Genomic DNA, 27,673 nt, shown 5'->3' on the forward strand with positions numbered 1-27,673 from the left:
TAAGTCTCAGCAAGAGTAAATATATAATGTTAACCACAAAATGTGTACCCATATTTGATCATTTTTAACCCTCAGTGGCATGTTTAATGTTAGATGCAAAGAACCTCAATAGTAGAAAATTTATCCCTGTACCTCAGTAAATGGCTTGTGGACTTGAACTGTGTCTGTTGGACACAGGCCCAAAATTTTACCTATATGACCTTACATATGAAAGTGTTTCTGGCTCATTGTGGAAAGCTGTACATTCAGACAAATAATGCTTCCATGGACAGTGAGACGGAGCCTGTGCAGATACACATTCATGGGAATATTGTGTCTTAATCTGAGAAGGTTGTAGAAGTTTTTTGTGTATATATGGATGCACTTCTGATTTTCTGTAGAATATACAAAAGTATACTATGAAGACCAAGGGAGAACTAGGGAGACCACCTCAGAAGCATGCACACTTAATTTCTAGCAGCAATGACTCCATAAATTATGAAAAAATTAAAATACCAGACAAAAATTATCCCTTTCAAGAGCAAACTAATTTCCCCCAACAAAATAACTTGTGTACTAGATTCCTTACCTACTGTATACGTCTTTTCAAACAGATAATACCATGGCAAGCAAAACTTGTCTAAGAATAATCAAATCTTTTCTCATCGATGGCTATGTTCCTAAATAAACTTTAGGCCATTATTAAACCTCAAATAGCTTGTGACACCATTAGTTGACACCAACTGTTTCCCTCTTGATGGATTGTTGTCAGACAGACTGGAGTCAATAAATTTAACAATTTATGTACATCAATTTACTAGGATATCCATATGATAACGCTACACAATATAGAAAAATTAGTTCATGCTTTTATTTCTTGTAGGTTAGATTACTGTAATGCCTTACTGTTCGATGTTCTATTATGTCTATAAATAAGCTCCAACTGGTCCAAAATGCAGCAGAGTGTGCATTTAAACCTAGAAGATACCTATAAGATAATTTAGATTTTTATAATAAATAAAATGGTAAAAATAGCAAACTAATCTAGCAAAAAAGGGGAAAAACAAATTAAATGTAAATTAAATTTGTGTAAATTATAAATAAACATTTACTGCAATTATCTTATACAGAATGACATACAAAAGTGTTTTGAAGTCTCTATCCAAAAAATAAAAACAATCGTTCACAAGGTAACAGACTTGTACCATCAGACTAAAAACTCTATTGGGAGGAATTACAGCACAATTTTTTTAATACATAAAACAGAGAAATAAGAGTTAGTAGGTATTCATCTGTTGTTTGAAGACAGCAGGTGACCCAGCTGTTTTGACCTCTAGGTGAAGTTCCACTTTGGTGCCAGAACAGAAAGTCTTGATGCATGCCTACTAGTGATGTGCGGGTCGGGTTTTTTTCCAATCCGCGGGTCCCGCTTTTATGAAATTACTGGCATGCCCTGCAGTAAAGTGACAATATCTTTAATCGCCTCAACCCGACCCGCGGGTTATGAGACGACCTGCGCATCTCTAATACCTACATCTTAACCCGAGAGATGGTGGACCAGTCAAGCAGTACTAGTAGATTGGAGGGCGTGGTGCAGTGGGAAGAGTGATAAGAGCTTTGCGTTAAGAGGGTGCTGGTTCACGTTTGCTTTGTAGACAAGTATCAGTGTATCAAATCTGATGCAGGAAGCTACAAGAATCAAGTAGGGAAAGCGCAGCAGTTGTGTGGTGCGAGAACTTTCCAGGTTGAAAAGAAATTTTGTCTTTCAAATCATTTGCAGAGGATTAATTGTGTTCAGAGGTACACCTGCCAGCAGAGAGTTGCAGTAGTCAATTCTCAAAATGACAGGAGACTAAACAAGCACCTGAGTGTGGATACAAATAGCAGAATCCTTCTGATGTACAGAAGAAACCAACTGAAATAGTCAATGTCAAAAATCAAGTTTAATAAATCTTAGATTTGCTTTAAAAATTGCTGAACTGGAATGTTTGGATATTGTACACATACAGATAAAGCTGCAAGTTGAAAAATGGAAAATTTATAGGTTTATTTTTAAACATATTTCAGGGATTTCAGTTGGTACAAGGAGAGGCTATTTATACTAAGACACAAAATCGTTTACATCAACCACATTCCAAGGCCATAAAAATGAGGAACACTATCTTTGCATGTCAAAACAAATTTCTCCCAATATTTCCCACAACAAATTCATAATTTGTTCATCAAAATCTATACATTCCATTAGAGAAAGATTTGAAATCTACTTGAATTCATAATACGAGAAAAAAAAACAAATGACAGTATACTTTTTAATCATTTGTGATATCAGAACACATTAACTGATCCCCTCCAAATACTTTTGTAATGCCTGAGAACCCAATTAGTACACTTACATTTTGTGCCTTAATAGCATTATGTTCTTTAGCATGTACTGCATCCTTGGTGATCCTTGATGTATTCTGCATCTCTTTAGGTATACAAGGAGATAGAACATGTCAATATGTGCATTGTCTTTGAGAAGGAAAATTCCAAAGCTCTCAATTATGTTCAGGTTCAGAAGTGCGGGCTTTCCTAAAAAGCTTTCCAATGACACCAGAGTCAAGTTGACTTTACCACTGAGTGGTAAACAAGGGCAGTTTTTAAAGTTCATGATGCAGTTTAAATACCAATGGACTCCAAAACCCTCCTCTCAGAGTCATTTAGATGGCCAAAAAACATGCTGTAGCATGGCTGCTGGGCAAACTGAGACAGGAAATCAGTTAGATAGGCCTGGGGAGGGAAAAAAAACATTTTATAAATGATACGAGACAGCTTCTTGCAGTACAGAGGTATAGTGATGAGGTTACCTGAAGGTCAATTTGATATATAGGATCTTTTAAAGCATCTGGATCATCTTCATCATCCTCCTCATAAAAATCTTCATCTAAATAAACAAAAATTACATTACATAGATGCACAGAAAAGAAGTAAATTTTTCATTTGTGATAACATAAGAACAACCAGTTTAAGTTATTCGAGAAAAGACATTTTGAAAACTGTATTCTGGACCACAAGTGTTTGGATGGGCCTCCTATCAGTCATTTCTTGGACACAATATGAATGAATGACACTAAAATGTATGCAATGTAAAATAACCATAGTACTTTCTTAACTATCCAAACAGCATTATATATAACCTTAACCACTTTTGCTGTACATTTGACTGGGAAGGACTAAAGGACCCTTCCCAAAGTGTCCCACACTTCCTGCTATCTATGTTCATATGACTATAGAATGGATACTAGACCATGCCATCCAGCCAAGCACTTCAGGAAGTTCTTCCCAGTTCACCATGTGGACAGAAATATGTATGACAAGGTGGAGTGTGTTTGATGGGTTTTGCTGGTGCGTAAGCATTATTTCCTCCCACAGTGCACCTGTACACACAACCTGCAGCCCTTGAACATTAAGTTGGCCCATGGTATAAGTCGGGTATTAAGTTTTGTTGTCTTAAAAACCCAAACCAAGGAGGAATGGTCGGTAACCACCATAAAGAATCTACCTTCCAGATAATACCTCCATTTCAGTCAGGACCACTTGAGTCAAAATAAAGACAATTCTTTGAAATATTTACATTTTTATTTGCAAGCTTATGAAATTTACATTTGGCGGTATGGCTCTGTTCTGAATTCCCCTTCCTTTTCATGAGCTCCATGAAAGCTAGTCAGGGAACAGCAGCAGCTTCGTGGGGGGACAATCTCCCATTAACTGGGAAAGCAGCCAGACAACCCCCCCCCACCCCATTTAGAACAGAGCCTGCATCAGTGACAACAGAATGACACTGATTAAGTTAAACACAGTTCCAAGGAGGAGCTAGGGGAGGAGGTGGGTTGCAGCAATGCAGAGGAAACAACCAAGCAGACAGACTGAAAAAAGCATTTAAATAGGGCGCCCTGTTTGAAATGGACCAATAGCGCGCTTAGGAATCAGATCAGCTGATGGGCGGGGTTAGAAAATTGACATCAGCTGATAGCCGAGCTTGACTATGTGGCCTGCCTGAACTGACGCTGAGCGCTATATTTCAGTCAGGACAACTTGAGTCAAAATAAAGACAATTCTTTGAAATATTTACATTTTTTATTTGCAAGCTTATGAAATTTACATTTGGCGGTATGGCTCTGTTCTGAATTCCCCTTCCTTTTCATGAGCTCCATGAAAGCTAGTCAGGGAACAGCAGCAGCTTCGTGGGGGGACAATCTCCCATTAACTGGGAAAGCAGCCAGACAAAATCCTCCCCAAACAGACCATACCAGGCAATCCTCCTCCCTGGCTCTTCATGCTAACTGAAGAGCCAGCAGAGGAATAAAGCGAGCTTTTACTAGCCAAACTTATCAGTAAAATTCCAACAGCCTTGCTGGGCTGTGCTTCGCTGGGCTGTTGTAATGCCTTATGCCATGCATTGGCACAGCACAATTTAACAAACACAGCCCAGCAAGGCATGGCACAACATATAATAGCCAAGCGAGGCACAGCATAACGTAACAAAACGGCTAGCAAAGCACGGCATCACAACGCATCACAACAGCCTAGTGAGGCACAGCACAGCAGAGCATAGCACAACGTACAGTATCACAACACAGGCTATTGAGGCACAGCATAACGCATCACAACAGTCTAGCAAGGCACAACATATGGTAACGTTACCCAACACGGCCTAGCAATGCACAGCCAACCGCAATGCAACACAACATAGCCCAGCAAGGCACAGAACACCACACCATAACACAGCCTAGCGAGGTACAGCATAACGCATCACAACAGTCTAGCAAGGCACAACATATGGTAACGTTACCTAACACGGCCTAGCAATGCAACACAACATAGCCCAGCAAGGCACAGCACAACACACCATAACACAGCCTAGCGAGGCATAACATAGCACAACGTAACCTAACATCGCCTAGCAAGGCACAGCACAATGTATCACCACAGCCTATCGAGACACAGCCTGACGTATCACAACAGTCTAGCGAGGCACAACATAGAGTAACGTAACCTAACACAGCCTAGCAAGGCACAGCACAACGCAACAAAACAAGCCCAGCAAGGCACAGCACCAAGCACCATAACACAGCCTAGCGAGGCATAGCATAATGTATCATAACAGCCAACGGGGCCTAACATAGCGTAACATAACATAGCTTAGCAGAGCATAGCATAACGTAACCTATCGTAGCTTAGCAGGGCATAGCATAACGGAACCTAACACATCTTAGCAGGGTATAGCATAACGGAACCTAACGTAGCTTGGCAGGGTATAGCATAACGGAACCTAACATAGCTTGGCAGGGCATAGCATAACGTGACCTAACATAGCAGGGCATAGCAAAACGTAACCTAACATAGCTTGGCAGGGCATAGCATAACGTAACCTAACATAGCTTGGCAGGGCATAGCATAACGTAACCTAACATAGCTTGGCAGGGCATAGCATAACGGAACCTAACATAGCAGGGCATAGCAAAACGTAACCTAACATAGCTTCGCAGGGCATAGCATAACGGAACCTAACATAGCAGGGCATAGCAAAACGTAACCTAACATAGCTTCGCAGGGCATAGCATAACAGAACCTAACATAGCTCGGCAGGGCATAGCATAACGGAACCTAACATAGCTTGACAGGGCATAGCACAACGGAACCTAACATAGCAGGGCATAGCAAAACGTAACCTAACATAGCTTAGCAGGGCATAGCATAACGGAACCTAACATAGCCTGGTGAGGCATAGCATAATGTAACATAGCCTAGCAGGGCAAAGCATAAAGTAACCTAACATAGCCTAGCAAGGCATAGCATAACATAACATAGCAAAGCCTAGCAAGGGATAACATAACGTAACCTAACATAGCCCAGTGAGACATAGCATAACATAACGTAACATAGCCTAGCAAGGCATGGCATAACGTAACCTAACATAGCCTAGTGAGGCATAGCATAACGCATCATAACAGCCTAGCGAGGCATAACATAGGGCAACGTAACCTAACCTGGCCTAGCGAGGTATAGCATAATGTAACACAGCCTAGCAGGGGATAGCATAACGTAACCCACATAGCCTAGCGAGGCATAGCATAACCTAACATAGCTTAACAGGGCATAGCATAATGTAACCTAACATAGCCTAGTGAGGCATAGCATAACAAGTCGTGGCCTAATGGTTAGAGAGTCTGACATGTAATCCTAAGGTTGTGGGTTTGAGTCTCGGTCCAGCCACGATTGAGGTGCGCTTGAGCAAGGCACCGAACCCCCCAAATGCTCCGCGGGCGCCGCAGCATTAATGGCTGCCCACTGCTGCGGGTGCGTGTTCACGGTGTGTGTGTTCACTGCTGTGTGTGTGTGTGCACTTTGGAAGGGTCAAATGCAGAGAACGAATTCTGAGTATGGTTCACCATACTTTGCCGTATGTCACGTCACTTTCACTTTCACCTAACATAGCCTAGCAAGGCGTAGCCTAACTAGCATAACAGACTGTACAACACGCCAGCCGGTCGCCTCTGGCTCAACAAACGCACCATTAGACACGAACATGCGTGCCATATCGATTTACCGCAAGTTCAAAGCGTTTTCAAAACGTCCCCTTCGGCTCGAGTATACTAATAGTAATCACGACCTCTTATAGTGCCATATCGCGAACACAAAAGTAGATAACTTGCGGTTTCATCTCTAATAGCCGCCGAATTTAACTCGCAGCAGCAGCAATGCAGAGGAAACAGCCCCATAACATAACGAGCTGGCATAGCAAAGCATATCGAGGCATAGCATAACCTAGCATGAGGTAATCTAGCCTAGCAAAGCAACCATGGCATGACCCATCGTGACGTGCATAGCAAAAGCATAGCATAACCTCATCTAATAACATAGCATAACATACAATAATATAACCTAGCATAGCATAACATGCATAGCATATCCTAACAGACTGTACAACACGCCAGCCCTTCCGGCTCAACAAACGCACTATTATACTGTACACGAACATGGGGGCCGTATCGATTTACCGTAAGGTCAAAGCGTCATCAAACCTCCTTTTCGGCTCAAGTCTACTAATAGTAATCCAAACCTCTTATAGTACCATTTCCCGAAACCAAAAGGAGATTTGGTTTAAACTCTAATTAGCCATCAAGTTTGAATTGCAGCAGCAAAACAGAGGCAGCAGCCCCACAAAAGAACATAGCTTGCGGTTTAAACTCCAAATAGCCACCGAGTTTAAATCACAGTTGCAGCAATGCAGAGGAAACAGCCAAGCAGACAGACTGAAAAAAGCATTTAAATAGGGCGCCCTGTTTGAAATGGACCAATAGTGCGCTTAGGAATCAGATCAGCTGATGGGCGGGGTTACAAAATTGACATCAGCTGATAGCCGAGCTTGACTATGTGGCCTGCCTGAACTGACGCTGAACGCTATATTTTTCCAAGGCCCACACTACTGCTAAGCATTCTTGCTCAGTAGTAGAGTAATTTCTCTCAGCTGGATTAAGAGTGTGGCTAGCGAAAGCCAAAACTTCTTCCATTCCCAAACCTTTTTGTTGTACCAGGACAACTCCCAAACCTCACTTGCATCTGTATATACCACAAAAGGCAGGTTGAAATTGGGGTGTCCGAGTACAGGGGGCGTTGTTAGAAGTTGTTTCAACTCTTCAAATGAAGACTGACACTGAAAAGTCTATTTGAATTTGGCACCTTTTCTTTTCAAGGCATTCAGAGGCTCAGCCAATTGGGAGAAATGGGGCACAAGTCGGTGGTACCACCCAGCCATACCTAAAAATCTCTGAACTTCCTTAATATTTCTTGGCACTGGAAAGTCCAAGCTCATGTTTTTTCGGGATCTACTCCAATTCCCTCGGCTGACACCACATGGCCAAGAAACTTCAAAGAAGTTTTCATATTTACAGTGAGATTGGCTTCTCGCAATTTATTCAGAACTGCTTGAATATCCTGGAAATGCTGTTGCCATGATGAATATATGATTACATCATCTAAGTAAACAAAGCAGCTTTTCCCATTCAATTCTCCCAAGACTCTCTCAGTGAGTCGTTGGAAGGTGGATGGAGCATTTTTAAGGCCAAACGCCATTACCTTAAAATGGAAAAGCCCTTGTTTACAAATGAAAGCAGTCTTCTCTTGGCTTTCTTTGTCCATCTGGACCTGCCAATACCCACTATTTAGGTCCAAAGTGGAAAACACTGTGGCTCCATTTAAAGATTTCAGGATCTCATGAACTGTAGGGATAGGATATGCATCAGAGTGAGTTACAGCATTAAGCTTGCGGTAGTCCACACAAAACCGAAAACCACCTGTCTTCTTAGGAATTAAGACCACCGGCGAAGCACAGGCAGAAGAAGGCTCTATAATGTCTGCAGCCAGCATTTCCTCAATGAGTTCCTTTTGTATTTGCAATTTAGCAGGAGAAACCCTGTAGGGTTTTTGTTTGATGGGCAATTCTTGTTATAAATCTTATGCGTTAGAACATTGGTTTGTCCCAAATCAGTAGTACAGACATCAGCATTCTGTTTAAGTTGATTTAGAAGACATCTCCTACCTTCCTCATCTAAACAGATGTTTTAACAAGCAGCCTGCAGAAAATCCGGTTCATCACTCATAGCACATAGGGCAAAAGCAGAAAATAGAACCACAGCTGATGGAGCATTCCCCTCCAAAAAATGAACACTTTACTTCTGGAAATAATATTTTTCATCAGAGTGGACCCAATAAGCCTTATTCTGAACATCCAGTTGAAGACCACTGAAAAACTGATAAGCCAATTCTAACACAGCAGAGAAAGCAAGCATTTCAGGTGCTAATACGGGTAAGGTGATAGTAGAAGTATGCAAGGTTATCTTTATTTCACTCCACCCAAGCGGTTTACGAGCTCCTCCATCTGCCAAATAAATAGGCCCTGCAGACCATGGCTTTAATTCTTGATTGTGATTACACAGACTCACCCACAAATTCTCATTAATCAAGGTGTAAGAAAAGCCAGTATCTACTAGTGCATTCCCATTCCAACCCACAATAGTAACTGGTACACTTAACTGTTGGAGAATTGTTGTAAGAAAGAGTTTAGCAGAAAAACAGGTAGACTCAGTACGAGTAACAGTACTAACCATATGTCCTTTTGGAGTAGAATTTAAGGTCGAATGTTGTAATGAGGAAGGTAGAGTATACTTTTTGTTCTTCTGTTTTCCACTACCTTCTTGAGGACACAGAGAAGGCGGATGGGAACCCTTACAACGCTAGCAAAAGTAAGATGGAACTTTAGGTTGAGTTTGTGTTACCTGGAAAGAAACAGGATTTTTTTTTTTAAAGGAATGGAAGCACTTGTTCCCCCTCTGAAGCTTTGATATAGTTGGTTTCTTTGTTCATATAGTTGATTTTCTCTGTCCTTTTCCAACTGTTGTCCCAAACATACTAAGCCATCTACAGTTGTCACTCCATTGCTCCGAAGCTGGCTAGCCAACTGAGGATTAGTGTTCTTTAAAATCATTTTAATCATCTAATTTTCTTCAATTTCCGTCTTCCAAAGCTTAGAGGGCTCGGTACATATAAGTGAAATCACGTATACTTTCACCTTCTATCTGAACACGTGTTCGCACCCTTTCTGCAAGCTCATCCTCATAATCCTCCGATAAAAAGGCATCTAAAAATTTGTGCTCAAAGTCCACCCAAGTGAAAGTCTCGAAACGAGCCACATCCCACCTATCTCTAGCTGTACCATGCAGTACATTTCTCAAAGTAGCAAGCAACTCATCTTCAGAAAGCGGATATACCGCCAAAAAATTGACATTTTTCCAGGAAGAAAACAAAACGTCCAAAACAAGGAAATTTAATTGGATTTGAACCCAGATTTTTACTTTTCAAGGAGTCATTGGGAGTCTAAATATTTTGTAGACAGGATGAATATGATTGCAGCCGGGAGGACACGGCTGGAGATTCTGTTCCATTGAAAGGAGATGTAATAGTCTGAACTGAGACGCTGGCCATGGCGGTACTCGATAAAAGCTTAACTTTCTGCATATCTAAAGCCTACACGCTGAGTGCACTGATGAATGCTCAGTCTGTAAGGGGCCTTTAGAGCCTGTTTCCTGGATTAAGGTTGCCACTTGCTGTAGGCACTGTTGTACATTTGTTTGAATAAGATCCAGTGATGCTCCTATAGGAGTCAAAACACTATGAAAATCCTTCAGAACCTCAGTGTGATGTTTTAATCGCCAGTTCAAAAGCTGATGAAATTCATGGCGAATGGTATGGCACTGTTGCTCTGTGAATTGTTTGAATTCTGTTCCTTGTTGAGCGGATACCTGATCCACATTTTGGGTTAAAGCCTGTTTCAATCTTCTGTTTGATTCTTAATCAACTCCACCAGATTATGTTGCTGTGTTCCAGACACGTTGTCAAAGAACATTGTTGAAGAAGGTGGCAGTGGAGGTATTAAATTTGCATCTTCTGTCAACTCCATATCCAATAAAGAATAACGTGTGGGTGCGGTGGAACTTGTTGCCCCTGTGTTTGGAACAGGAGGAATTTTATCTTCATTAACAGCCATAACAGATTCCGTTGAAGCGACTTCCATTTTATTTGTTGTTGGTTCCTCTAAGGTGAAGTAAATGGTATTTCTCCAAAGCACATGTTTACTCTTCATTGGGTCCCATCTGGGGTGCCATTTTTATGTAACACTTTCCTCGTAACGTTATGCTGGGGTGCCAGACAGAGATAAATACTCTGTCAATTATGGTAAGGATTGTCAGTCCAGTCAGAAGGAGAGTGAACAAAGGACACATGTATCTTAATGCATGATCATCACATATATCCCAAATCTTGGAAGAGTAAAGCAAATAATGAAGAAAAACTTTTCACCATAATGCAAATTTTCAGTGTATTCAATAATAACAGTGCACCAGTTCCATCACAACACATAACACAATTCTTTAGCAATAAACACCAGCATAAACATCATCAACAGCAAAAGTATTCATCTCACAGCCCTTCAGCACAGTTTAAATAGTCTGGAATTTGAAGGATTGTACATTTAGGAATAGGGGAAAGTCACAGTCTCCAGTTCATCACTAATGTCACTCAATCCATTGCTTCCAGTGTTAAGCAAAGTCAAAGACAGTTTAGTAGCGCTTGTTAAGGATTACCAGTACTCACAACTCCACCAGCTTTCAAGAATTAAAGAGCAGCTCCCAAACCTCTGTCCATGTTAATCTTCTTTAATTTAACCCCATTCAAGATGCGAACACCCCGTTGTAGACAGGAACAGCGACATACTCCATACACCCGTGAATTCACTAAATAGAATTAGTATCCGTTCGCCGACGTAACAGACTTTCCGCCGCGACACACAATATCTCGGCTTTTGTCGAGGTGAGACTTCCGGTGAACTGCTCTCTCCCAGTTATCTCTGCCATGGCTCTTTTAAGCGCCTCTAGTGCTTACGTCATCGTGCATTCGGTGCGGACCAACATAGGGACCTACTTTGCATCCTTATATTAATGAACTGCACCATATATTAGATCAAAAATTGTAAAATTACAAATTTAATTTGTGCTTATGAAAGTGCACTGTCACAAAGTGACACCTACGGTCATAGCTAGTGCTGTTTATATTACACCTCAGGCAAACATGGACACTGTGCCTTATGTGAACTACATGAGGCACTCACTCTAACCCAGACTTTTCACCAGTAAGCTGTGCTCATTGTGGAGGGGACTTTTCAGTGCCAAACTCAAATGCAATGCCAAAATCATGTCTATACTTTGTTTATAGACTGTTACTGGTCATCTGTGAAATGGTGATCATGCTTTGGGCTGGTTTTGCAGCATCTGGGCCAGGACAGTTTGCCATCATTAATGGAACAATGGATTCAGACATAAAAATGACAGGACATATGTCCATGAACAGAATCTCAAGAAAAAAATAGGTCATACACCAAAACAATGACCACAAGCACCCAAGTCTGCCAAAGAATGAATAAAGAGGAACAAAGATAATGGTTTTGGAATCGTCAAGTCCTGGGGTCTCATTTAGAAAACTGTGCATAGGATCCCTACTAAAATTTTCGTGCACCCAAAAGCCAAAAATATTTTTATTTATAAAACCGTGAGTATGCACACCTGTAAGCAATGTTCCTGCAGATGTGTGTACGTGAACCATTTTTTACGCCCATTTTTACACGTCCATTACACGCTCCACAACTGCGCACATAGATCCCCAATTCAGTACATAGATCTAAGAGCACAGCTCTAGGGAATCTAAAACGGCTTATTAGCCAGTCATCATCATGGTCCCTGAAAACTTGTTCTCTCCATATTCTGCCATTGGCGTAATGCTCCAACAGTGCCAGCAGTGCCATCATGAAGCATTACATACCCTGGTCACCGGAGGATTTATATGTTTCTAGCAATTAGACATCGTTAACACCTTGACAAAATCACAGAATTAATTTGTGGGCGAATATTTAAGACGAAAATGTTATAGCGAACACATGCTTCATGACGGTTTTGTAATGAACACTGTAATAGTTAGGACCGATGATGAGTAGCGATTGTGCTTCATGACTGTATTTGCAGACTTTGACATTTTATGATATATATGTACATTAAGGAAAATATTTCATTTTTACACTGTGTTCTGCAGTTCGCTAAAAGGGTATTTCATGCTATTCTGTATCACATGTAGTCGTGCCATCTCCTCCTGCGCTCCCGTTGTAGACAATGTGACTAAGGCAGCGCTGAGTATTATTATTATTTTTTTAATACATTTTGAATTACGTTTGGATTTTACTAGATGTCTATGGCCTAAAGCAATCGGCACAAATAACACTGTTGGATTTAATCTTCATGATAATGTGGATTTAACTTATGAAATGGAGTGAAAATTAAATGTCATTAATTCCTCTAATCGTTCTTCCCACATATATTTTCTACAATCTAACTTCAGTTCACGACCTCACCATCTGTGCCGCCAATTCCCTTTGTCCCCAAAATGTGTGTATGCACAGCTCAAAGTTTGCTTAAAAGGTGCGCACATTCTCCTCTCTCTTTTTTTTTTTTTATAGATCACAACCTTTGCGTGGGAACTGGCGTACTGGCTTTATAAATGAGACCCCTGAGCTTAATTCAAAATAAATGACCTGAAGAAAGCAGTTCACATGAGGATACCCATCAAATTCCTAAATTAAAGCTATTCTGTACTGAGGAATGCGATAAAAACTCTTCCAAGCCATTGTGCAGGACTGATCAACAGTTCCTGGAAACTTTACTTGCAGTTATTGCTGCACAAGTGCTCACGACAGATACGAAAAGAAGGTTCAGATACTGAAAGGTTCACATACTTTTGCCACTAACACATGTAATGTTAGATCATTTGTTTAATTGTTTTCAATTTGTTTACTTTTAGGACTTTAGGAAATCTGATGTTTTGGGTCATATAATACAGAAATATAGGATTTTCTAAAGGGTTCACAAACATTAAAGTCATACTTTTATCTACAGTTTTAGAGTAAAAAAAGAAAAGCAGCACCCTGCAATGGGAACCCCAGGAGACTTGGGTAACTCCCAAATAACTATGACCAAGATATCAGACCTTAATTAGCCTTTTAGGGTCATGATTGTACACGGTCATTTTCTTTAGGAAACTTTTATAAATACCCACACTCCTCTAAACTTGTCCTAGCCTAGTAAATGAAAATGACTGGTGCCCACAAAGCAAGGAAATGTATGTACGTCGCTCTGGATAAGGGCGTCTGCCAAATGCTGTAAATGTAAATGTAAATGTAAGGAAAGGGTATAAGAAAATAGCAAAAAAATTTTTTTCGGGTACCGATTTCCTCAGTTCAGATTATAATTAAAAAGTGTCAGTTAACAGAAACAGTGGAGGTCAAGAAAGGCCTGGAAGACCAAGAAAAAGATCAGAGAGATGTGTGCGTATGATTGCTAGAAAAGCAAGTCAGAACCATAGTTTGACTGCAAAAGACCTCTAGGATATTTGGTTGGAATTGTGGTACACTGTTCAGCGACACCTGCACAAATATGAGTCATCAGATAAAAACCTGACCTGTGTCCTCACCAAATTTCAGCATCTGAATTATGCAAAAGAACATTTACACAAGCCTGATGCATTTTGAAAAAAAGTCTTGTGGACTGATGAGGTTAAAATAGGACTCTTGGGAATGGATTTAATTAAATTCCATAAAATTTTTGTAGCAAACTCCTCAAAAAACCTGAAGTTGAAAAGTGCATACCTCAAAATCCATGGACTACCTCAAGAGGTGCAAGCTGAAGTTTTTGCCATGGCCCTCACAGTCTCCTGACCTAAACATCATTGAAAATCTATGGACAGACCTTAGAGCAGTGTGTGCAAGACAGCCCAGGAATTGCATAAAACTGGAGGACTTTTGTAAGAAAGAATGGGAGAAAATCCCTCAAACAAGAACTGAAAGACTTTAACTAGCTACAAAAAGTGTTTACAAGCTGTGATACCTGCCAAAGGGGGTGCTACTAGGTACTAACTGTGCAGGCCCTTTTCCTTTTCTTAATGATCTTTTTTGTTCTCTTTTCTTTGTTAATTATCTTGGAAGGTGTGCAAGGATGAAACCTTTGCTGACTTAGAAAAACATGAGGGCAAGAATGAAGTTTCTCAAAGAACACAGAGAGAAAGGCCAAGATCTCTGGAATAATGTGCTTTGGACATTGTCTAAAATTGAGTTATTTGGAGACCATAACAAAGGGGCATGTGTGGTGTAAACCAAATACAGCATTTTAGCAAAAGAACCTCATGCCAAGTGTGAAACGTGGAGGTGGAACTGTTATGGACAGGACCTGGCTGACTCACCATCATAGAATCCACCATGAATTCTAAATCAGAAGGTGCCTAAGACCATCTGTCAAAAAGTGGAAGCTGAAGAGCGGAACTGGACCTTTTCCTCAGATGCTCATATTTACTTTTGTTTACTCATGTTTATTTTGTTTAAGTGAAAAAGGAATTTTTGTTGTTTACAAAAAATTACATAATGTTCATCGACAGGTACAAAGATCTGACATGGTGACATTTCTTAATAAAGTATTAATAAAACAATATTTAATTGGGTGTCTTAATTTTTTCACATGACTGTTTAGTGTTGCTTGAAAGTTTGTGGTAACTTTTGATCAGTTTTGGTGGGTGTCCTCACATTGTCACTCAATGCTAGGATCTATCTGCAATACACATGCTTACACCACCACTTCACCGATTCAGACACTTCACAGACTGAACTTTAAGGGTGCTTTCACACCTGCCTTGTTTAGTTCGGTTGAATCGTACCAGAGTTCAATTGCTCGTGTAGCGTCTGGTACCAGTCTTTTTAGATTTCATGTCCCAGGCACCCTAAATTTCAACATCTACTCCTCAATTAACCGATGAGCAACCCAGTTTTACACACACACTTGGCTCCAGAATGTCTGGAGCCTACACAAAGACCAGATAACCCCATGCGGCTTCTCTGGGCCCTCAATCAGAACACACACACACAACACAATGAGACATTCCTTTTACTAATAAAAGACAAAGATAAGGTACTCTAAGGTTCTCATTCTTATAACCCTTTTTGTAATGTTTCACTGTGACATCGTACATGCAGCCTTCTTTTAAGGCTTGCCTGACTTAAAATTATTTGCTCCTTAATTTCCTGACAAGGGTGTATTTTATTCATGTGTCAGAAAACAACATTGTATTTTAAAATCCGTTATACTCTATCATCATATCTTACTGATCATGGCATGTTAATGTATACCTGTTCTAATGCCGTATGACCCTTTAAGGTCTGATGTCAGAATGTATACGAAGCTATCGTTTTCTTTTTACTTCCCTAATGAAAGTGCATCTTGTTTTATGTTTCATTTTTGTTTCCTTGCCTTTATAAGAACACAATATCATATTAACCTCAGTTACCCTTTGATTAATGAACTATGTATGTAATGTACCGCTGCCTTCATACCGTCATTACCCTTCATGTTTAGTATCCAAATGACCACAAAATTATCGGTTACTCATTTTTCAAGCACTGGTGTATTTTATTTGAGCACGAAAGGCGCCATACCATCTTAATACACCCTGGATCAAACTTTAAAGTCATCTAAAAGTTTGATAGCTAAACCACGCCCACAGACACCTGAAACAAAGGGAGTTTTTCCCTCCAAAATCCTGACCGAAGTATTGGTCATCTCCCCAAAGATGGGTGGAGTTTGCGACCTTTAAATTGTCATAAACACCACTAATCCGTGGTCAGACTTTCGGAACAGCTTCAAGACGACTCCATCTTCCTTCAAAGAACTTCCAGCAAGCTTCACTTCCAAGAACGACAAATATCCTGATCTTCAGGAGAACTTGGAAGAACGTCTGACCCCACCCTAACTGACTCTTCAGAGATTTCTCTGATGCATCCGGACTCTTGTTCAGTAAGCCAATGCAAGTAACCGTTTCCTTTACCAACCAATTTAGATGCGTAATTTTAAGTAGGAATCTTTCATTGAATCTTAAGGTGAATTTAAGTTTCTGTGACGATTTCCCAGTTAGGGTGTGATTAATTTTTGAGTCTAAGCTTGCCATTCCTTTCCTTCCTTTCTCTAGTTTCTTCTTTCCAGTCTCTTCCTCCCTTTCCCCAATTTTAATTTCTTTTGTTTTATTTTATTTTCCCTATTTCTTCTGTTTGTTTGTGTAGTTAGTTTTATGTTGTGTTTGTCTCATTCATTAAATGTCATAATTTTGAGCCACAGGTGATTTGTCTCCGAGTATCGCTCACAAATTAAGGTACCTGCAATATCTGTCTGAACTACATGCTCTATTAAGTTAATTTAATTTAAATTACGGTATACAGTAAAAGGAGAGCGAATCTTTCTTGGCCGGGAAGATACCGCCTTCATAGAATTAATAAAGGTTACACGGCCTGTTCGGCGGACGAACAGACCAAATAAGCGTAACGTTAATTCCAGTACCGTTAATTTAAAACGGTAAAAATATTTAAAATATTTGGAAAATATTTGGTTAAAATATTTGGAAGTCGCTATAACACGTTATAGTTGCTTATAAATATTTACCTTGCTTCGCGAGCCAAAATCGCTACACTCGTTTGGTGCGGTTCGTTTGGGCAGGTGAGAATGCAGCAATCGAACTCTGGTGCGCACCAAAAGCGGACTAAACAAGCGTACCGAGACCTCCTTGAAGAGGAGCTTTCAGAGGTATGCTTTCAAACAAACTCTGGTACGGTTCGTTTGTGGTGAGAACACGGTCCGAGATCGAATAGATCTAACTGCAAAAAGTATTGCGCATTTTGGACTAAACCAGCTGCCGTAGAGGGTCATTGGCAATATTTTCGGAAGATAAGCATGTCACAGTTTCGCAAAAGTAATGCTTGCTGCCTCCTGAAGCGTCTTTGCCGTTTGCAGTGCATTAAGATTATATTTTAAAGCCGCATCCGCGCTTCATTCTGAAAATTAAGACTTTGCATAGAATGCTGTATATAAGCGATGTAGTAGATTACAACCACGCACATAATTGCAGCGCACGGTCGTCTCTCCATGGTGTACTGTATGCTGTATTTTCCTCTTTTTGTTTACTTCCAGAGTTTCGTTGAAATTTCCCGCACGTTTATTCTGACCAATCGAGAAGCATTTTAGGAAATACATGTGGCCAATGAGTGATGTGGATGTTATCACATGACTGCATTTTGGTTCGTTTCAACTGGTGCGGAACAGAACGATCAGTGTGGTGTGAAAAGGAACCAAAACTACTGAAAATATACAATGTATCATTTATTTGCTTTTGGTCCGGACTAAATGAACCGAAATATAGGTGTGAAAGCACCCTAATTTATATCTATACTAAAATAGCATCTTAAATTGCTAAGGTGCACAGAAGTCACCAACTTTCTGCAGAGCCAATGTCCACAGACCTTCAAACTTTGTGTGGCCTTAAGATTAGCTCATGAACAGTGTGTCGAGAGCTTCATGGAATGGGTTTTCATGGCTGAGCAGCTGCATTCAAACCTTATATCACCAAGTCTAATGAAATCATCAGATGCAGTGGTGTAAAGCATGCCACGACTGGACTCTAGAGAACGTGTTCTCTGGAATGACAAATCACAATTCTCTTTTTGGCAATCCGATGGACAAGTATGATTATTTTCTCAAAAACTTCCACAATAAGCACTTTCAATATAGATGTTATTTTATCAATTTACAAAAAGGAAAGCAAATGAACAGAAGAGAAATCTAAATCAAATCAATATTTGGTCTGACCACCCTTTGCCTGCAAAACAGCATAAATATTTTGCAACAGTTTTTGAGGGAACTTAGCAGGTAGGTTGTTCCAAACATCTTGGGGAACTAACCACAGATCTTCTGTGGATGCCTCAAATCCTTCTGTCTCTTCATGTAATCCCAGAGGCTCTGAGAGGGCTGTATATTTAGGCTCATTGTACTGCTGCTAAATAAATTTGGGAATAAAATCAGACACCTCCCTGATGGTATTGTGTGATGTTTAAGTATCTGCCTGTGTGTCTTTAAGACCACTTATAGACTTCACTGGACAGTAGATGGGTGTATCAGGGTCCCACTGGTTTCCACCAGTTCTTTGCTAAATGGCATTGCTGGACATCATCTGATGATGAAGGTTAAGTAAGTATGATGTACATCTGCTGCATCAATTTCCTTAGCCGACCACTGCACCTACAGTCCTCAACATTGCCTGTGCTTCTTCAAAACAGCTTAAAACAACAGTTTGCTTTGATATCTTTGCCTTGAGCAGTATAACTACCTTGGGTCTTGTTGCTGTGCTCAGTCTTGCCATGGTTTATGACCTGTGACATGAAAAATCTCTGACTTTAGGGAAGTGTAAGGAGTCTGCAGTATGCTGGATTGAAGCCAAAGTCAGACACACCAAATAATGATTTGATTTAGATTTTCTTCTGTTTGTTCATTTTGCGTTTAATAAACAATTAAAATGTATATTTCTGAATGCATTCTTACCTTAATGGCTTTTCATTCCTGCCTAAAACTTTTGAATACAGACACATACTTGATCGTTATCAAGATGGTGCCGCAGATGGCTGCCTCAGCACGACTCTCTCTAGTACTTTCTTTCTTTTTGTTTTTCTTTCTGTGTGTTCAGTTACCCTACCGTGATAACTTGCACTAGAGAAGAACTGCTTAACATCGGGCAGTTCACTCCAGACAACTTTTCACAAACCCGAATAGTTTTTTGGAAATCTTTGTTGGAGGAGCAGCTGCGCTCTATGCTACATGGAGGAAACGCTGGCGACAAAGGGGATTTAGAACTGCGCTTCCATCGAATTCACCTGGCGAACCTCCGCTCACTACCGAACAAAATGGATGAACTGATTCTTCTCAACGGATGAAACAAGGACTTTTCACGCTCTGTGTTTTACTGAAACTTGGCTCAGTCACTCAATCCCAGACAGTGAAAGGCGTAAAGTGAAAGGCAGCGGAATCTGTTTCTACATTAATGAACGTTGGTGTACAGATGTCACAGCGCTGAATAAATACTGCAGCCCAAACCTGGAATCAATGTTCATTAACTGTTTTATTCACTGCGGGAATTCTCCTCATTCATTCTGACCAGAGTTTACATCCCACCACAGGCCAACGTGAGTGATGCACTGCAAAAGATGGCAAACCAAATATCTGGCTTGGAGCAAAATAATCTGGATTCTCTTTTTATTATTCTTGGAGACTTTATCAGGGCAAAACTAACACTCGAACTTCCCAAATACAGACAGCATACAAATTGTCCCACAAGGGACAAAAATACACTGGATCATTGCTACACAATTCTAAAGGATGCATATCGCTCTGTACCCAGGGCAGCCTTGGGGAACTCTGATCCCTGCTTGGTTCATCTTATTCTAACATACAGGCAGAAACTTAAATCTACTAGTGAGGCAAAGCAGGAACTACAAAAGACTGTTTTGACTGCACTGATTGGACTATCTTTGAGGCTGGAACTGACAGCCTGGCTGAACTGACAGACACTGTGACATCGTACATCAGTTTTTTTGAAGACTTGTGTGCCAACCAATACCTTCTGCAAATACAGTAACAACAAGCCATGGTTCACAGCTAAACTGAAGAAACTTCGACAAGCCAAGGAAGATGCCTACAGAGGGGAGGACAAAACTCAGACCCCCAGGGCCCTACACTGATTTTCTTAGAGAATTCACAGATTTTCTTTCAGACCTATTGGTTAACTTTCATAAAGCATTACTTGTGGGAAATTTTAACATTCATGTTGATGACACAAACGATGCGTTAGGACTTGCACTTGTGGACTTAAATTCATTCATTTGGGGTTAAACAAAACATCACTAGAGCAACTCATTGTCATAGTCATACACTAGATTTAATAATATCACACTGAATAGATGTCACTGATATAGATATCATACCTCAGTGATGACATCACAGACCATTACCTCATAATGTACACACTACCTGTAGAACAGGCTAACTGTGTCTCACCACGTTATCGACTCGGTAGAACTATTATTCCGACCACTAATGACAGATTCACAAATAACCTGCCTGACCCGTCTGGACTTCTTGCTGCACCCTTAAACACAAACGATCTAGATGTAATGACAAACAGCATACAGTAGGCGCTATATTCACTAGCACATTAGACACTGTTGCCCCAATCCGATTACAGAAGGTTTGAGATAAAACGCTTGCACCATGGTTTAATAGTCATACTCACACACTCAAGAGAGAAACCCGTAACCTCGAGCGAAAGTGGAGAAAAACTAAATTAGAGGATTTTAGAATTGCGTATAAGGACAGTATGTCCAGCTATAGACAGGCTCTAAAAGCTGCTAGGGCTGAGCAACTGAGCAAACTCTTAGGAAATAACCAGAACAATCCTAGGTTTTATTTAACACAGTGGCAAGATTAACAAAAAAACAGAAATCTGAACTAACTATTCCATCACAGTTCAGTAGTGAGGATTTTATGAGATTCTTCACTGACAAAATCAAAAGTATCAGGAATAAAATAGGTGTCGCTCAACATACGAGAGCAACTAGTGATCTAGCCACACAACTACAGTGCTTACAAGTATAGGACAGGAAGAGTTAGATAAACTTATTACAACAGCTAAATCAACAACTTGTTCACTAGACCCGATTTTAACTAAATTACTGAAAGAAGTGTTACATAAAGCTGGTGAGCCTCTTCTATATATTATTAACTCCTCGTTATCTTTAGGTTACGTCCCTGAATCCTTCAAGTTGGCAGTTATTAGGCCACTCATCAAAAACCTAATTTAGATCCAAATGACCTTATGACCTTAATGACCTGAAATTACAGACCTATTTAACACCTTCCGTTTATGTCTAAAATACTTGAAAAGGTTGTGTCTGTTCAACTGAGCTCCTTCTTGCAGGAGAACAATAGCCTTGAAGAGTTTCAATCAGGTTTCAGGCCCCATCATAGCACAGAAACTGCACTTGTGAAAGTCACAAACGACTTGTTCTTACGACTATATGTCACTATTAGTTCTACTTAGTGCTGCATTCGACACTATAGATCACAACATTCTCCGATATAGATCACTTACAAAATTACACAGGTATTTATGGACAGGCTTTAAGTTTGTTTAGATCCTACCTATCTGATTGATACCATTTTGTAGAACTAAATGGTGAACCCTCCAGTTTATTACCAGTTAATTATGGGGTCCCTCAAAAACAGCCTTCTTCCAAGTTAGAAATATTGCCAAGCTGAGAAACATCCTGTCTGTCTCTGGTGCTGTTGAAGTCACTTCATGCTTTCATGACCTCTAGACTGGACTATTGTAATGTGTTACTAGGTGGTCGTCCTGCATCTTCAGTTAGTCCAAAATGCAGCTGCCAGAGTTTTCACTAGGACAAGAAAGCATGCTCATATAACCCCAATTTTATCATCTCTACACTGGCTACCTGTTAAGTTTAGAATTGACTACAAACTGCTGCTACTTTCATATAAGGCTCTTAATGGTTTAGCTCCCATGTATCTAACTAGTCTTCTAACACGTTACAGTCATTCCTGCTCTCAGATCACAAAACTCAGGACTTCTGGTAGTTCCCAGAATATCCAAGTCCACTAAAGGTGGTAGAGCGTTTTCGTATTTAGCTCCCAAACTCTGGAATAGTCTTCCTGATAGTGTTCAAATGCAGATTAAAAACTCACCTCTTTAGTCAGGCATGCACATAATACATCCCATAATATTATGCACTATTACATTAGACTGGCACATTTTTTATGAACAGCAGATATGTTAACAACAGGTGAGACTGGGAGGTGTCACCTCCAGCATTTGGACAATCAGCACTGTCACTCCACAGGGATGTGTCCTCTCCCAACTGTTATTCTCCCTATACACTAATGACTGCACTTCAAGTGACCAAACTGTTAAACTCCTGAAATTTGCAGATGATACTACGCTCATCGGTCTCAACCAAGATGGCGATGAGTCTGCATACTGGCAGGAGGTGAAGTGGCTGGTGCTATTGTGCAGTCAGAACAGTCTGGAGCTAAACACCCTCAAAACTGTGGAGATGATAGTGGACTTTAGGAAAGACCCCTCGACACTACTCCCCCTCACAATATCTAACAGCCTGGTGTCATCTGTGGAGGCCTTCAAGTTTCGGGGCACTACCATTTCCCAAGACCTGAAATGGGAGTGCAACATAAATGCCATCATCAAAAAGGCCCAGCCGAGGATGTACTTTCTACACCAATTAAGGAAGTATGGTCTGCCACAGGAGCTGTTGATGCTGTTCTACACTGCAGTCATTGCATCGGTCCTGTGCACATACATCACCATCTGGTTTGGTGCAGCAACTAAACAGGACAGAAACAGACTGCAACACACAGTAAAAACACAGAAAAAATAATTGGCTCCCCCCTGCCCACTCTCCAGGACTTGTACGACACAAGAACCAGAAACCGGGCAGGAAAAATCACCACTGACCATTTGCACACTGGACACAACCCCTTTCAGCACCTCCCTTCTTTCAGGCGCTACAGAACTCTGCTTACTAAAACTGCCAAACACAGGAACAGTTTCTTTCCCCAGGCAATAACCCTGATCAACAACTCACCATAATTATACAGTATTTACTTCTTCTTATCATAAGTACTGCATTATCAGGACTGTCAGTCATCACATCATCTGTATATTACGCACTACTGCTGCTGTATATTGTACAAAAGCATAATTTTGCACAATATTGTTATTTGCACTTTATGTACATAACTGATCAATCATATTCTATATTCATATTTTATTCATTCTATATTCATATTTTATACTCATTCTGTCTATATTGTATCCCATCGTCTGCATTGTTTTCTTGTATAGTTTGTATAGTATTGTGTTATTCATGTCTGTACGTTTGAGTCACAAACTGCTGGAACCAAATTCATTGTGTGTGTCAACACACTTGGCCAATAAATCTGATTCTGACACTGGCATGCAGATTTTAATAGTAATATAGTAAAGTAGTAATATAATAAACATTGAAATATTTCCATATAATTATTTTTTTATATTTGCATATCATTATAGTTATTTTATGTCACGTCACTTCGTCTTTAAATTGAATCCCCATTTTTTGCTTAAAATAAGCATGACAGAATAATTCAAAGATTCCTTTGGAATGCAATTCAAAAAAGCATTTAGAAAATACCACATTAATTTAAAAAAAATTATACAAGCTTACCATATTTGTTGGAGGATATTAGGTCAGAAAGAAGTTGCCCTTCTAATTCATCATCTTCATTATCTTCCTCATCTTCCTCCTGATCTTCCCACATTCCTCCTGAATCTAAAATAGACATTACTGCTCTTGAGCAAAATAAAAATGGGTTTCTTTTTAAAGAAAGATTATAAATCAGGAATAATAAAAAAAAAAAATCATCGGGGTAATGTGGTTTAAGGCATTTATTTGTTCTTTAATCTGATAGGCAGCTAGTACATAGTAATTATTCAATTCATATACATAAATGTTCAAGTTAACTCATGTGAACTGGCAGTGACTAATAGGAGTAGCTGCATTTTTTCATATTTTTGTAAAGCCCTTTGTTCAGTTGATCTGTATCTTTCAATGTTTGTGCAAGGTGCAAGGACATAGATTTCAATATTTATATATACACACACACACACACATTTATTTATATATATATTATATATATGTTTTTTATGTTAACCTTCCTCACATCATAATCCCTTCAGTTATTTAGACAGAAATGTCAACAAGCAGGAAAACTCAAATAAAATGTAAACATAAGTCTAAACTCACAATGAACACTTAATTATCTCTTAACATTTAAAGTGCATTATAAATTACAAATTACTATTTAAATGTATCAAAACTAAGGCATACATTAAAATAAATAATAATAATACAAAAATACTGCCTTTAAGTCATGCAACTTAACTTTCAGAACTAAAAGATTCAAAATCTACAGCTTAGCCATAACAAACCTTTACTGTCTAATTTGGAATGCTTTGCGGTATCTAAGAGGCAAAAAACGGACAGGAACTTGGACCTAGAGGCCATGCATGTGCTTTAAGCATATATATATATATATATATATATATATTTTTATATAAATATTTTATATATAAAATATAACACATATATAATTTTAATCAGAATATAAAAGTCTCTCTCTCTCTCGCTCTCTCTCAACATGTGTGCTTTAAAAGTCTTTAAAGGAGCATGTGATTGCAACGAAAAAAGGTATTAACATGCTCAGAATTGAGGCTTGCCCTGCCCTGAGCTTTTTCCTGCTGCTGAAAGCAGGCGCTCTAATAGTGTCCCAAAACTTGGACATTTTCTGTCACTTTCTCCTGTTTGTTTCTTCTCTTTGCTCATTGACATTGTTATCACGCCCTTCCATTTTGCAGACCGCACGCGCACTCAAATCAAAAGACTGCTAACTCCTCGCGTCTCCTTCCGCTTTTACATAAGTGCGTTGTCACACACACACACGCGCGTGCGCGCACACACAAAATAATTGCACAATAACGTGACGTGAGCTTTAAATTGACTTAAAAGAGGCTTCGAGGCAGAAGAATTTGCCTCGGACAATTTCTGTAATCGAGTTACTAGGTTACCAGAGAGTGAGCGCCTTCGTTAATGCAAACAAACTTGCTTCGCAACTTCTGTTTTCTTCCGACAAAGAATAAAAAATATCGAACATCTTATCGAGCACATTTTATATCGCTATCGATCATGTGTCTATCGCGATACATATCGTTATCATTTTATCGCCCAGCCCTAATAAATAAATTGTAATTGTAATATACATATACATACATATATATATACACACATACACACACACACACACACACACAGGAGATCAAAATTAGAGAACAATTTATAGACAACTGAACAATTCTGAAATAATGTCATCTTCACATTGCTACCAGAACACCTTTTTCACAAAATAACTAAGGCATTTCAAAAAAAAACTTTATTTTGCAGAAAACACACTGATCAAAATCAGAGAACACCTTCAGATACCTTCCAGTTATTGGTGTTAATCTGGCACCTGGTGCTAATTTCCTTGATTATCTGTCAACCCCTATTTAACTGGCAGCCTAACTTCCAGTTTCACTGACTCTGCAAAATGGTGGGCCGTTCTAAAGTGACTGAAAGCCTCTGGCAGCAGGTTGTCCAGATGAAGGCCAAAAGGATGACCCTATCAGCCATAGCAAGACAAGTTGGTCGTTCCAAAGAATATTGAATCTTTACGACATCTCAAACTCATTCAAGTCCCCCAAGAAGGCTGGTCGTCCAAGGAAGACAAATACAAGAGAGGACAGGATACTGTGGCGGATCTCAGTGGGCAATCGTTTCCACACTGCAGCTGGAATTGCTCACCAGTTCAGTGCCGAACAGGGTAAGGATCTGTCTCGTCATACAGTGTCTCGACGTTTAAGAGCATTTGGACTGAAAGCCCACTCTGCAGTGACCAAACCTCTCATTAGCAGAAAGAATCAAAAGTCTAGACTAAGCTTTGCATGTTGTGTGGACAGAGGAGAACTGGTCCGAAGTTCACTTCAGTGATGAAAGCAAGTTTCATTTATTTGGGTCCGATGGTAAACATTATGTTCGGTGAAAAACTGGAGAAAGACTGAACCCAAAGTGTGTAAAGAAGTCAGTGAAAAGTGGAGGAGGATGTGTCATGGTTTGGGGCATGTTTTCTGCAGCAGGAGTTGGGCCTCTTATATAGCTACATGGCAGAGTGAATGCAAATGTTTATCAGAACCTTTTTCAATAACATATGGTTCCTTCCCTGCGTTCATCACCCAATCAGCCCGCAGTGTTCATGCAGGACAACGCTCCATGTCACACAGCAAAACAGGTAAAGCAGTTCCTTGAAACTGAAAACATTGATACAGGGCCTGCCCAGAGTCCTGATCTCAACCCAATAGAGAACCTCTGGAAAATCCTTGGTGACAAAGTTATCGCCAAGAAACCCACTACAGTCACCGAACTGTGGAGGAGACTGGAAGAAGAGTGGACCAAAATCACACCAGAGCAGAAAATCCTCTGGCTGCAAATGTGCTGAAGTCATTCAGAGCAGTGGCCTGTACACTTCCTACTAATTGCTGACTGTTGTAACCTTCAGAAAATTTTGTTGTAATCTTTTTCCATGCTACAGTCATTGCTGTTCTCTATTTTGATCAGTGTGTTTTCTGCAAAATAATGGTTTTTGTTGAAATGCCTTAGTTATTTTGTGGAAAAGGTGTTCTGGTAGCATGGTATAAACAGGACAAAAACTCCAACTGTTGAGCAGTGAAGATGACATTATTTCAGAATTGTTCAATTGTTTATAAATTGTTCTCTAATTTTGATCTCCAGTGTGTGTGTGTGTGTGTGTGTGTGTATGTATGTATGTATACATAATAAAATAAAAAAATAAAGGGAGTGGACCAAAAATGCATTCAGAACAGGGTTAGATTACAACAGAGAAACAGTTTCACATTGTTCTGCTGAAATACACAAAGCCTTCCATGAATAAAACGTCATCTGGAGGGGAGCATATGTTGATCTAAAACCTTTATATACCTTTCAGCATTCATAGTGCCTTCCAAAACATGCAAGCTGCCCATACTGTATGCAGATTTGCACCCCTGTACCACCAATGATGCTGGCTTTTGAACTGAACACTGATAACACACTGAAAAGTCCCTCCTCTTTAGCACATGGCATCTGTGATTTCCAACAAGAACTTTACAATTTTACTCATCTGACCATAGAACACTTTTCCACTTTGAAACAGTCCATTTTAAATGAGCCTTGGGCCACAGGAGACAAAGGCACTTCTGGACCATGTTCACATATGGCTACCTTTTAGCATGACAAAGCTTTAGTTGTCATCTGCAGATGGCATGGCGGATTGTGTATACAAAGTTTCTGGAAGTATTCCTGGGACAATTTAGTAAGGTCATTGACACGATTATTCTGATGAGTGATGTCGCCTATTCAGTGTCGCCTGAGGGCCCTAAGACCAATAAAGACCAATAAAGGTCTTCAGGCTTGTCCCTTACGGACAGAGATTTTTCCAGTTTCTATGAATCTTTTTATATTATGCACTGTAGATGATAA

The 27,673-nt window shown here is 39.9% G+C and overlaps 1 protein-coding gene across 8 annotated transcripts in view; it reads right to left on the minus strand.

Moving 5' to 3' along the window:
* Positions 1-2,001: 2,001 nt before the first annotated feature.
* The window catches only part of ipo9 (importin 9), a 64,208-nt gene continuing 38,536 nt past the window's right edge, over positions 2,002-27,673 (minus strand). For 3 of the 8 annotated variants that reach the window (XM_027146227.2, XM_047805303.1, XM_027146228.2), the window contains 3 exons: positions 23,771-23,875; positions 2,826-2,902; positions 2,002-2,748 (listed from right to left, as the gene is read on the minus strand). In XM_027146227.2, coding sequence (XP_027002028.1) covers positions 2,638-2,748; positions 2,826-2,902; positions 23,771-23,875 — 293 coding nt within the window. In that variant the 3' untranslated portion in view covers positions 2,002-2,637. Of the gene's footprint in view, positions 2,749-2,825; positions 2,903-23,770; positions 23,876-27,673 lie in introns of those variants that run through there. The other 5 variants (XR_007138910.1, XR_007138907.1, XM_047805304.1 and 2 more) reach the window with 4 other exon arrangements.

This window comes from Tachysurus fulvidraco, chromosome 2 (assembly GCF_022655615.1).
Source record: "Tachysurus fulvidraco isolate hzauxx_2018 chromosome 2, HZAU_PFXX_2.0, whole genome shotgun sequence".
Taxonomy (NCBI): Eukaryota; Metazoa; Chordata; class Actinopteri; order Siluriformes; family Bagridae; genus Tachysurus; species Tachysurus fulvidraco.